The 13,378-nt window shown below is 40.6% G+C and overlaps 2 protein-coding genes across 2 annotated transcripts; both read left to right on the top strand.

Annotated features, from left to right (window-relative positions):
- Positions 1-15: 15 nt before the first annotated feature.
- LOC127876815 (histidine-rich protein PFHRP-III-like) lies at positions 16-1,802 on the top strand. Its single transcript, XM_052422278.1, has 2 exons — positions 16-162; positions 1,491-1,802. Exons 1-2 carry the CDS (start codon positions 16-18, stop codon positions 1,800-1,802), a joined length of 459 nt encoding a protein of 152 aa, XP_052278238.1.
- Positions 1,803-2,113: 311 nt separating this feature from the next.
- On the top strand, positions 2,114-13,147 carry LOC127876814 (uncharacterized). Its single transcript, XM_052422277.1, has 8 exons — positions 2,114-2,557; positions 4,830-4,932; positions 5,654-5,796; positions 6,297-6,573; positions 7,119-7,261; positions 10,708-10,984; positions 11,531-11,673; positions 12,188-13,147. The coding sequence occupies exons 1-8, from the start codon at positions 2,114-2,116 to the stop codon at positions 12,470-12,472; spliced, it is 1,815 nt and encodes a 604-aa protein (XP_052278237.1). The 3' UTR covers positions 12,473-13,147.
- The last annotated feature ends 231 nt before the right edge of the window (positions 13,148-13,378 follow it).

Raw genomic sequence — 13,378 nt, 5'->3', positions numbered from 1 at the left:
CAAAACCACCACCACATGACCAACCTTCACGACACGACCAACCATCACGACACGACCAACCACCACCTCCACCACTCGACCAACGACTACCACACTACCAAACACCACCAAACGACCAAGATATCATACGGACACGACATACACGACCACCATACGTCCAATGTCCATCATAACACGACCAACAACATCCACCAAACGACCAACCACGACCATACCATAAACAACTACCACACGACCAACCACGACCAAACGACCAACCACCACCACCACACGACCAACCACGACCACACGCAAAACCACCACATGACCAACCACCACCACCACAAGACCATCCCCCACCACCGCACAACCATCCACCACCATCACACGACCAACAACCACAACACTACCAATCACCACCACACGACCAACCACCACTACAACACGACCAACCATCACCACCGCACGACCAACCACTACCACATGACCAACCACCAACACACGACCAACCATCACCACACGACAAACAACCACCACACGACCAACCATCACCAAACAAACAACCACCACCACACGATTAACATCCACGACACGACAAACCACCACCACACAACCAGCCACCACCACACGACCAACCTCCACCACACGACCAACCACCACCACACGACCAACCACCACGACACGACCAACCTCCACCACACGACCAACCACCACCACACGACCAACCACCACGAACCGACCAACCGCCACCACACGACCAACCACCACGACACGACCAACCACCGCGACACGACCAACCACCACGACACGACCAACCACCACCACACGACCAACCATCACCACACGACCAACCATCACCACACGACCAACCATCACCACACGACCAACCACCACGACACGACCAACCACCACGACACGAGCAAACACCACGACACGACCAACCACCACGACACGACCAACCTCCACGACACGACCAACCTCCACCACACGACCAACCACCACGACACGACCAACCTCCACGACACGACCAACCTCCACCACACGACCAACCACCACCACACGACCAACCACCACCACACGACCAACCACCACGACACGACCAACCTCCACCACACGACCAACCACCACCACACGACCAACCACCACGAACCGACCAACCGCCACCACACGACCAACCACCACGACACGACCAACCACCGCGACACGACCAACCACCACGACACGACCAACCACCACCACACGACCAACCACCACCACACGATCAACCACCACCACACGACCAACCATCACCACACGACTATCCTCAATCACACGACCAACCATCACCACACGACCAACCATCACCACACGACCAACCATCACCACACGATCAACCACCACGACACGACCAACCACCACCATACCACCAACCTCCACCACACGACCAATCATCACGACACGACCAATCATCACCACACGATCAATCATCACGACACGACCAACCTTCACCACACATTCAACCATCACCACAGACCAACCACCATCACGACACGACCAGCCATCACGACACGGCCAACCACCACCACACAACCAACCATCACGACACGACAAACTACCACCACATGACCAACCATCACCACACGACCAACCATCACGACACGTCCAACCACCACCACACAACCAACCATCACAACATTACCAACAACAACCACACGACCAACCACCACCACACGACCAACGACCACGACACGACTAACATCCACCACACAACCAACCACCACCACAGACCAGCCACCATCACGACACGACCAACCACCACCATACGACCAACCATCACGACATGACAAACCACCACCACATGACCAACCTTCACGACACGACCAACCATCACGACACGACCAACCACCACCTCCACCACTCGACCAACGACTTCCACACTACCAAACACCACCAAACGACCAAGATATCATACGGACACGACATACACGACCACCATACGTCCAATGTCCATCATAACACGACCAACAACATCCACCACACGACCAACCACGACCATACCATAAACAACCACCACACGACCAACCACGACCAAACGACCAACCACCACCACCACACGACCAACCACGACCACACGCAAAACCACCACAACCACCACATGACCAACCACCACCACCACAAGACCATCCACCACCACCGCACAACCATCAACCACCATCACACGACCAACAACCACAACACTACCAATCACCACCACACGACCAACCACCACTACAACACGACCAACCATCACCACCGCACGACCAACAAATTCCACACGACCAACCACCAACACACGACCAACCATCACCACACGACAAACAACCACCACACGACCAACCATCACCAAACAAACAACCACCACCACACGATTAACAACCACGACACGACAAACCACCACCACACAACCAACCACCACCAAACGACCAACCAACACCACCACACGACCAACCAACACCACCACACGAACAACCACCACCACCACTCGAACAACCACCACCACACGACCATTCATCACAAACAAATTAACAACCACCAACACACGACAAACCACCACCACAACGTGACAAACAACCACCACCACCACACGAACAGCCACAACCACCACCACACGACCAACCACCACCACAACATGAACAACCCCCACCACCACACGAACAACGAGTTAAACCACCAAACGATCAACCACCACCACACGAACAACAACTACCATCACCATACGAACAACCACCACCATACGAACAACCACCACCACACGACCATCCACTATAGCATACGACCAACAACCAACATACTACGATCCACCACTACCACACGACCAACCGCCGCAACCACAAAAACATACAACCACCACCACACGACATACAACCACCACCACACGATAAACCACCACCACCACCACCACTCGACCAACCACTTCCTTTACCAAACGACTAACCAACATAACTACACGACTAACAACTACGACCAAACGCCCAAACCGAAAACTACAGACCCTCTAAAGGTCGAAGCCATCCTTCAATGCCCCACGTTTGAGCCTCTGGTTTATGTCCCGGTTTATATACCCGAGGCTTTTTGAAAGATTTACAAGAAACATAGAGAAAACAGTTAAGATCATTGACACGATGTGCAGATGCCGAACTCAGTTATTATATATAGAGCATGGCTTTCCCCTAACAGCACGTGTCTACGAATTGCTTAGAGCTTTTAAAAATTCCGTAATTCAACATCTCTAGAAAAGCTAAACAAATGAGTATACATGTACATGTAATAGTAAAAAACTACTTTGATAGCGGATGGCACTTCGATAACAGAGAACAACAAAAGCAACGCGCGAGAGAAGAGTTTTTCAGCTTTTTAGCTCAGCTTAGCACAACGTGCTCATGGTGAGCTTTTGGGAGCACCTTTTGTCCGTCGTGCGTCGTGTGTCGTCCGTCGTTCAATAGATATATAGTTAAATTGGCATTTTTTAATTATTTATTTTTGTTTCTTTCTGAAGAGGATTATTATGATGATGATTGGTTGGATGATTGGTTGTGGATGCAGTGCAACAAACAATAAAAATAGTATGCCATCTGAAAAACAATTATTAAATATTCTCCAAATTTCAGGTAGTAATATTGATTTCACAGAAAACTAGAGCCTTGTCACATTCGTGACGAATACCCCCTCATGCCGCATTGACACATAATATTTTGCATGTCATCTTCACAAAAAACAGCGGACACCATGCTCAATTTTTAAAACGCACTAAGTGACCCCTTGACCTAGTTTTTCACCCAGAAAGGTCCATATTCTAACTTGGCCTTAAGATTATATCCATAAAACTTCTGACCAAGTTTGGTGAAGATCGGATGTAAACTACCTGAATTATAGAGCGAACACCATGCTGAATGTTAAAAAAACGCACTAAGTGACCCCGTGACCTAGTTTTAGGCCCGGAATGACCAATGTTCAAACTTGTCCTAGAGATCTTGTGACTAAGTTTGATGAGGATTGGATGAAAACTACTTGAATTAGAGAGCGGACATCATGGCGAGGTTTAAAACGCACTAAGATACCCCGTGACCTAGTTTTTGACCCGGCATGACCCATATTATAACTTGCCCTAGACATTATAAAGATACCACTTTTGACCAATTCTGGTGAAGATTGGATAAAAACTACTTGAATAAGAGAGTGGACAACATGGTGAGGTTTAAAACACTCTAAATGAACCGTGACCTAGTTTTTGACCCAGCATGGCCAATGTTCGAACATGTTCTACACATCATCTAGTTACAACTTCTGACCAAGTGTGGTGAAGATCGGATTTAAACTACTTGAAATAGAGAGCGGACACCATGCTCATTGTGTAAAACGTACTAAATGACCCTGTGACCTAGTTTTTGATCTGGCATGGCCCATGTTCGAACTTGGCCTTAAGATCATCTAGATAAAACTTCTGACCAAGTTTAGTGAAGATCGGATGAAAACTACTTGAAATAGAGAGCTAACAACATGCTGAATGTTTAAAACGCACTAAGTGATCCCGTGACCTAGTTTTTGACCCGGCAAGGCCCATGTTCGAACTTGGCCTAGACATCATGTAGATACAACTTCTGACCAAGTTTGGTGAAGATCGGATGAAAACTACTTGAATTAGAGAGCGGACACTTAATACGGACCGACAGACCGACAGACCTACCGACCGACAGACAGACAAGTTCACTCCTATATACCCCTTAAACTTCGTTTGTGGGGGTATAATTACTTACGTGGGAAACAACTGTATATAACTTTGATGCATTTTGAAATGGAATTGTGTAACAGGCTTGCAGTTTAAATGCCCTTAGTCCCTAAAAATAGGCCCCAGCTGGGAACCCACACCAAAGACCTTCAGACTGATACCAGTGGAAAACAAAAATGGTAATGGCACACAGTTTATCGATGACGTCGGTAGTTTTGGTGTGAGAGATCTGTGGTTTAAATAGAGTTGTTTTAATTGGAAATGTCATTGCAAGGCGAGTCTGAAAATAGTTCCAGTTTGTTTAAAAGCAAGGCCCACGGGTGGGTGGCAGATTTTATTTAGTGCTATAGTGAAATTGCTATTGTGAACTCTCTATAAGTCACATGTTAGTTCAATCTTAATGAAATATGCTGAGATCATATTTTCCTATAATATCTTGATTTAGTTTGAAAATAGTTCCGGTGCTCTGAAGTGCATGGTTTCCAGGGGCGAGCAAATTTCTTCTTGTGAACCTTATGATAATATTTATGTTTCATTAAGTACTTAAAATATTTTGAACTCCACCTTCCATGAATAGTTTGATTCCTTCGGGTCTCATGTAAGCGCCTTAGGACCCATGGCCCTCTTGTTGTTTTTTTGTCTAAAAATTGGAAAGGTCCCTTTAAAGTGCTTCTCCTAGATTCTGTAAATAGCAGGCGATTGCCGACAAAAATCCGAAATCGTGTCAGTGTTATAAGGTCTTAGGTTGCTTATAGTTCCATGATGTCATACCAGATGAAAAGGTAAAAAATTAGTCATTGAACATGTAACAAGGGAAGAAAGCATGCCAGATAATAACAATATTAGTCTTATGAGGCACTAGTAAACAATTTGTTTAACCAGATACCATCTCATATAAATATTATGTTCTTAGAATGTCTTCTGCTGCAGGAAATGATTTACAAGACAACAAGGAAAAAAGTGTTGGAAGGTGTGAACCAATAAAAGTCGGCCTATGTAAGGATTTACCGTATAACGATACTCGAATGCCAAATTTTATGAACCACACAAATCAGGAGGACGCTGGGATGGAGGTAAGTTTGAAATCGAACAAGAGAGGCCCTTCCTTGATTGATTAATTAATTAACGAATTTCCGTAATTGAAAATCAACATAATTGATTTTATGGAATATAATATTAACTTCAGGTCCTCTTTATCTATTATCAGTTAAGCCACTTAAAGCCTGTTTCATATCACAAGCACCATTTTTCATTTTCACATTTCATATTTCAAATTTCATTTTTCATATTGCTGTTTGAAAAAAAAGATGTTTAAGTTAAGCCCATACATATAAATAATGATCATCTTAGTCATTGGCGAACATTAATTTATTTTAATTGATAATGGAAAAATGCACATTCGTTATAAAACAGAATGATTAATAGCCAACAATATCTTAGGTGTAACATTAATCAGTAAGCGGAACTTGTACGAAAATATGTCTATACAGCCCAGTTCAGAAGTTTAAAGAATGCACAACATTACACGATTGATTTCTCAATTCTTGAGCATGTTTTTATTTTTAAATTCAAGGCTCAGCAATTCTTTCCGCTGGTCAAAGTACAGTGCAGTAAACATCTGAAACTTTTGCTGTGCACCTTGTATGCTCCGATGTGCACAGAACATCCGGACCCCATCCCACCGTGCCGTAGTCTGTGCGTGGAGGCCCGAACCCCATGCGAAAAGCTGATGAACAAATTCGGGTTTGAGTGGCCAGATAACTTAAACTGTGATCGATTTCCAGAGAATGGTATTTGTATTGGAGAAGATACGACTGATCGTCAAATAATGACTACCAAGCCAGTACTAGGTGACTAAATATGCATGACCATACCATTGTCTAACCCTCCAGTTGACAAACGATGTCATTGTTTGTCGCGAACAATTACCACATGCCTTACGATGAAAATGATATCTAACCTTAAACCTTAATGACCAGATATATCGTTATTATTTGCGTCAAACAAAGAAGAATCGCACAGATAGTGTGACATAATTTGGGATCACTCTGGGAAAACACAGCTTAATGCTTGTGTGTAAAGTATTGCCCCAGATTAGCCTGTGCAATCAACATATGCTTATCAGTGAAGACACTTTCCTCTTTTACTTAATGTATCGTTTGAAGGAAGTATCCTGTAAAGCAAATAAAAATCCTGTTTTGGCAGAAATTGTTGTCTCCCAATGCCTGTACTGACTACACAGGCTAATCTGAGACAAAAAAATCCGAAATCGTGTCAGCGTTATAAAGTCTTAGGTTGCTTATAGTTCCATGATGTCATACCAAATGAAAAGGTGAACAATTAGACATTGATATATAATATAAATATTAGGTTCTAAGAATGTCTTTTTCTTCAGGAAATGATTTACAAAACAACAAGGAAAAAAGTGTTGGAAGGTGTGAGCCAATAAAAGTCGGCATATGTAAGGATTTACCGTACAACGAGACTCGTATGCCAAATTTTATGAACCACACAAATCAGGAGGACGCTGAGATGGAGGTAAGTTTGAAATCAAACAAGAGAGGCCCTTCCTTGATTGATTAATTAATTAACGAATGTCCGTAAATGAAAAGCAACATAATTGATATTATGGAATATAATATTAACTTCAGGTCCTCTTTATCTATAATCAGTTAAAGCACTTAAAGCCTGTTTCATATCACAAACACCATTTTTCATTTTCGCATATCATATTTCAAATTTCATATTTCATATTGCTGTTTGAAAAAAAAAGATGTTTAAGTTAAGCCCATACATATAAATAATGATAATCTTAGTCATTGTCGAACATTAATTTATTTTAATTGATAATGGAAAAATTCACATTCGTTATAAAACAGAATGATTAATAGCCAACAATATCTTAGGTGTAGTATTATTCAGTAAGAGGAACTTGTACGAAAATATGTCTATACAGCCCAGTTCAGAAGTTTAAAGAATGCACAACATTGCACGATTGATTTCTCAATTCTTGAGCATGTTTTTATTTTTAAATTCAAGGCTCAGCAATTCTTTCCGCTGGTCAAAGTACAGTGCAGTAAACATCTGAAACTTTTGCTGTGCACCTTGTATGCTCCGATGTGCACAGAACATTCGGACCCCATCCCACCGTGCCGTAGTCTGTGCGTGGAGGCCCGAACCCCATGCGAAAAGCTGATGAAAAAATTCGGGTTTGAGTGGCCAGATAACTTAAACTGTGATCGATATCCAGAGAATGGTCTTTGTATTGGAGAAGATACGACTGATGGTCAAATAATGACTACCAAGCCAGTACTAGGTGACTAAATATGCATGACCATACCATTGTTTAACCCTCCAGTTGCCAAACGATGTCATTGTTTGTCGCGAACAATTACCATATGCCTTACGATGAAAATGATATCTAACCTAAAACCGTAATGACCAGATATATCGTCATTATTTGCGTCAAACAAAGAAGAATCGCACAGATAGTGTGACATAATTTGGGATCACTCTGGGAAAACACAGCTTAATGCTTGTAAGTAAAGTATTGCCCCAGATTAGCCTGTGCAATCAACATATGCTTATCAGTGAAGACACTTTCCTCTTTTACTTAATGTATCGTTTGAAGGAAGTATCCTGTAAAGCAAATAAAAATCCTGTTTTGGCAGAAATTGTTGTCTCCGATTTGCCTTGTACTGACTACACAGGCTAATCTGAGAAAAAAAATACCGAAATCGTGTCAGCGTTATAAGGTCTTAGGTTGCTTATAGTTCCATGATGTCATACCAGATGAAAAGGTGAACAATTAGACATTGATATATAATATAAATATTAGGTTCTAAGAATGTCTTTTTCTTCAGAAAATGATTTACAAAACAACAAGGAAAAAAGTGTTGGAAGGTGTGAGCCAATAAAAGTCGGCATATGTAAGGATTTACCGTACAACGAGACTCGTATGCCAAATTTTATGAACCACACAAATCAGGAGGACGCTGGGATGGAGGTAAGTTTAAAATCGAACAAGAGAGGCCCTTCCTTGATTGATTAATTAATTAACGAATGTCCGTAAATGAAAATCAACATAATTGATTTTATGGAATATTATGTTAACTTCAGAACCTCTTTATCTATTATCAGTTAAAGCACTTAAAGCCTGTTTCAAATCACAATGCAACATTTTCATTTTCACATTTCATATTTTGAATTTCATATTCCACATTTCATATTTCACATTGCTGTTTGAAAAAAAAGATGTTTAAGTTAAGCCCATACATATAAATCATGATCATCTTATTCATTGGCGAACATTAATTTATTTTAATTGATAATGGAAAATGCATATTCGTTATAAAACAGAATGATTAATAGCCAACAATGCCTTAGGTGCAACATTAATCAGTAAGAGGAACTTGTACGAAAATATGTCTATACAGCCCAATTCAGAAGTTCAAAGAATGCACAACATTACACGAGTGATTTCTCAATTCTTGAGCATGTTTTTATTTTAAATTCAAGGCTCAGCAATTTTTTCCGCTGGTCAAAGTACAGTGCAGTAAACAACTGAAACTTTTGCTGTGCACCTTGTATGCTCCGATGTGCACAGAACATCCGGACCTCATCCCACCGTGCCGTAGTCTGTGCGTGGAGGCCCGAACCCCATGCGAAAAGCTGATGAACAAATTCGGGTTTGAGTGGCCAGATAACTTAAACTGTGATCGATTTCCAGAGAATGGTCTTTGTATTGGAGAAGATACGACTGATGGTCAAATAATGACTACCAAGCCAGTACTAGGTGACTAAATATGTATTACCATACCATTGTCTAATCCTCCAGTTGCAAAACGATGTCATTGTTTGTCGCGAACAATTACCATATTCCTTACGATGAAAATGATATCTAACCTTAAACCGTAATGACCAGATATATCGTCATTATTTGCGTCAAACAAAGAAGAAGCGCACAGATAGTGTGACATAATTTGGCATCACTCTGGGAAAACACAGCTTAATGCTTGTGTGTAAAGTATTGCCCCAGATTAGCCTGTGCAATCAACATATGCTTATCAGTGAAGACACTTTCCTCTTTTACTTAATGTATCGTTTAACGGAAGTATCCTGTAAAGTAAATTAAAATCCTGTTTTGGCAGAAATTGTTGTATCCCATTTGCCTGTACTGACTACACAGGCTAATCTGAGACAAAAAAGTCCGAAATCGTGTCAGCGTTATAAGGTCTTAGGTTGCTTATAGTTCCATGATGTCATACCAGATGAAAAGGTGAAAAATAAGACATTGATATATAATATAAATATTAAGTTCTAAGAATGTCTTTTGCTGCAGGAAATGATTTACAAAACAACAAGGAAAAAAGTGTTGGAAGGTGTGAACCAATAAAAGTCGGCCTATGTAAGGATTTACCGTATAACGAGACTCGTATGCCAAATTTTATGAACCACACAAATCAGGAGGACGCTAAGATGGAGGTAAGTTTAAAATCGAACAAGAGAGGCCCTTTCTTGATTGATCAAATAATTAACGAATTTCCGTAATTGAAAATCAACATAATTGATTTTATGGAATATAATATTAACTTTAGGTCCTCTTTATCTATTATCAGTTAAAGCACTTTAAGCCTGTTTCATATCACAATTCACCATTTTCATTTTCACATTTCATATTTGACATTTCTTATTTCATATTGCTGTTTGAAAAAAAAGATGTTTTAGTTAAGCCCATACATATAAATAATGATCATCTTAGTCATTGGCGAACATTAATTTATTTTAATTGATAATGGAAAAATGCATATTCGTTATAAAACAGAATGATTAATAGCCAACAATGCCTTGGGTGCAACATTAATCAGTAAGAGGAACTTGTACGAAAATATATCTATACAGCCCAGTTCAGAAGTTCAAAGAATGCACAACATTGCACGATTGATTTCTCAATTCTTGAGCATGTTTTTATTTTTAAATTCAAGGCTCAGCAATTCTTTCCGCTGGTCAAAGTACAGTGCAGTAAACATCTGAAACTTTTGCTGTGCACCTTGTATGCTCCGATGTGCACAGAACATCCGGACCCCATCCCACCGTGCCGTAGTCTGTGCGTGGAGGCCCGAACCCCATGCGAAAAGCTGATGAACAAATTCGGGTTTGAGTGGCCAGATAACTTAAACTGTGATCGATTTCCGGATAATGGTCTTTGTATTGGAGAAGATACGACTGATCGTCAAATAATGACTACCAAGCCAGTACTAGGTGACTAAATATGCATTACCATACCATTGTCTAACCCTCCAGTTGCCAAACGATGTCATTGTTTGTCGCGAACAATTACCATATTCCTAACGATGAAAATGATATCTAACCTTAAACCGTAATGACCAGATATATCGTCATTATTTGCGTCAAACAAAGAAGAATCGCACAGATAGTGTGACATAATTTGGCATCACTCTGGGAAAACACAGCTTAATGCTTGTGTGTAAAGTATTGCCCCAAATTAGCCTGTGCAATCAACATATGCTTATCAGTGAAGACACTTTCCTCTTTTACTTAATGTATCGTTTGAAGGAAGTATCCTGTAAAGCAAATAAAAATCCTGTTTTGGCAGAAATTGTTGTCTCCGATTGGCCTGTACTGACTGCACAGGCTAATCTGAGACAAAAAATTCCGAAATCGTGTCAGCGTTATAAGGTCTTAGGTTGCTTATAGTTCCATGATGTCATACCAGATAAAAAGGTGAAAAATTAGACATGGAAATATAATATAAATATTAGGTTCTAAGAATGTCTTTTGCTGCAGGAAATGATTTACAAAACAACAAGGAAAAAAGTGTTGGAAGGTGTGAACCAATAAAAGTCGGCCTATGTAAGGATTTACCGTACAACGAGACTCGTATGCCAAATTTTATGAACCACACAAATCAGGAGGACGCTGGGATGGAGGTAAGTTTGAAATCGAACAAGAGAGGCCCTTCCTTGATTGATTAATTAATTAACGAATGTCCGTAAATGAAAATCAACATAATTGATTTTATGGAATATAATATTAACTTCAGGTCCTCTTTATCTATTATCAGTTAAAGCACTTAAAGCCTGTTTCAAATCACAATGCAGCATTTTCATTTTCACATTTCATATTTTGAATTTCATATTCCACATTTCATATTTCACATTGCTGTTTGAAAAAAAAGATGTTAAAATTAACCCCATACATATAAATTATGATCATCTTAGTCATTGGCGAACATTAATTTATTTTAATTGATAATGGAAAAATGCATATTCGTTATAAAACAGAATGATTAATAGCCAACAATGCCTTAGGTGCAACATTAATCAGTAAGAGGAACTTGTACGAAAATATGTCTATACAGCCCAATTCAGAAGTTCAAAGAATGCACAATATTACACGATTGATTTCTCAATTCTTGAGCATGTTTTTATTTTTAAATTCAAGGCTCAGCAATTCTTTCCGCTGGTCAAAGTACAGTGCAGTAAACATTTGAAACTTTTGCTGTGCACCTTGTATGCTCCGATGTGCACAGAACATCCGGACCCCATCCCACCGTGCCGTAGTCTGTGCGTGGAGGCCCGAACCCCATGCGAAAAGCTGATGAACAAATTCGGGTTTGAGTGGCCCGATAACTTAAACTGTGATCGATTTCCAGAGAATGGTCTTTGCATTGGAGAAGATACGACTGATCGTCAAATAATGACTACCAAGCCAGAACTAGGTGACTAAATATGCATTACCATACCATTGTCTAACCCTCCAGTTGCCAAACGATGTCATTGTTTGTCGCGAACAATTACCATATTCCTTACGATGAAAATGATATCTAACCTAAAACCTTAATGACCAGATATATCGTAATTATTTGCGTCAAACAACGACGAATCGCACAGATAGTGTGACATAATTTGGGATCACTCTGGGAAAACACAGCTTAATGCTTGTGTGTAGAGTATTGCCCCAGATTAGCCTGTGCAATCAACACATGCTTATCAGTGAAGACACTTTCCTCTTTTACTTAATGTATCGTTTGAAGGAAGTATCCTGTAAAGCAAATAAAAATCCTGTTTTGGCAGAAATTGTTGTCTCCGATTTGCCTGTACTGACTGCACAGGCTAATCTGAGACAACACTTAATGCACATTGTTTTAACCCCGTTTTCCCAGAGGGCCGCTCAATTTTATTTGCATGCTTTTCGACACTTTACCCAGATTCCGTCAATCATAAATTACAGACAATCATTGACAACATCGTTACAGTGTGGCACGATCTGCAGATTTATGTCATCCCACAAGTTAATAAGAAATATGCATGTCTCAAGTATGCATGAAAAGGAGGAAAAATAAACATGCCAGATAATCAAAAAGTTATTATTGTGAGAAATTCATTAGAGTTAGGAACACGAGTAGACAAACTGCTTTTCCAGATACTTAAAAGGTATTTATATTTATAAGCGGTAAATGTCGTTTAAAAAAAATCAGTAAAACCAGGATACACATACTCATGGATATTTTATTTTGGCCAAAAACAAACAAACAAACAATATATGTGTTTGTCAGAAACCCTATGTCCCCTTTTGCGCCGCTTTGAAGCTATATATTTGACATTTGATCTTGAAGGATGACCTTGACCTTAA

Source organism: Dreissena polymorpha, chromosome 4 (genome assembly GCF_020536995.1).
Source record: "Dreissena polymorpha isolate Duluth1 chromosome 4, UMN_Dpol_1.0, whole genome shotgun sequence".
NCBI classification, from domain to species: Eukaryota; Metazoa; Mollusca; class Bivalvia; order Myida; family Dreissenidae; genus Dreissena; species Dreissena polymorpha.
Note: the sequence above shows the minus strand (reverse complement) of the source record. Positions and strands in the feature narration are given on the sequence as shown.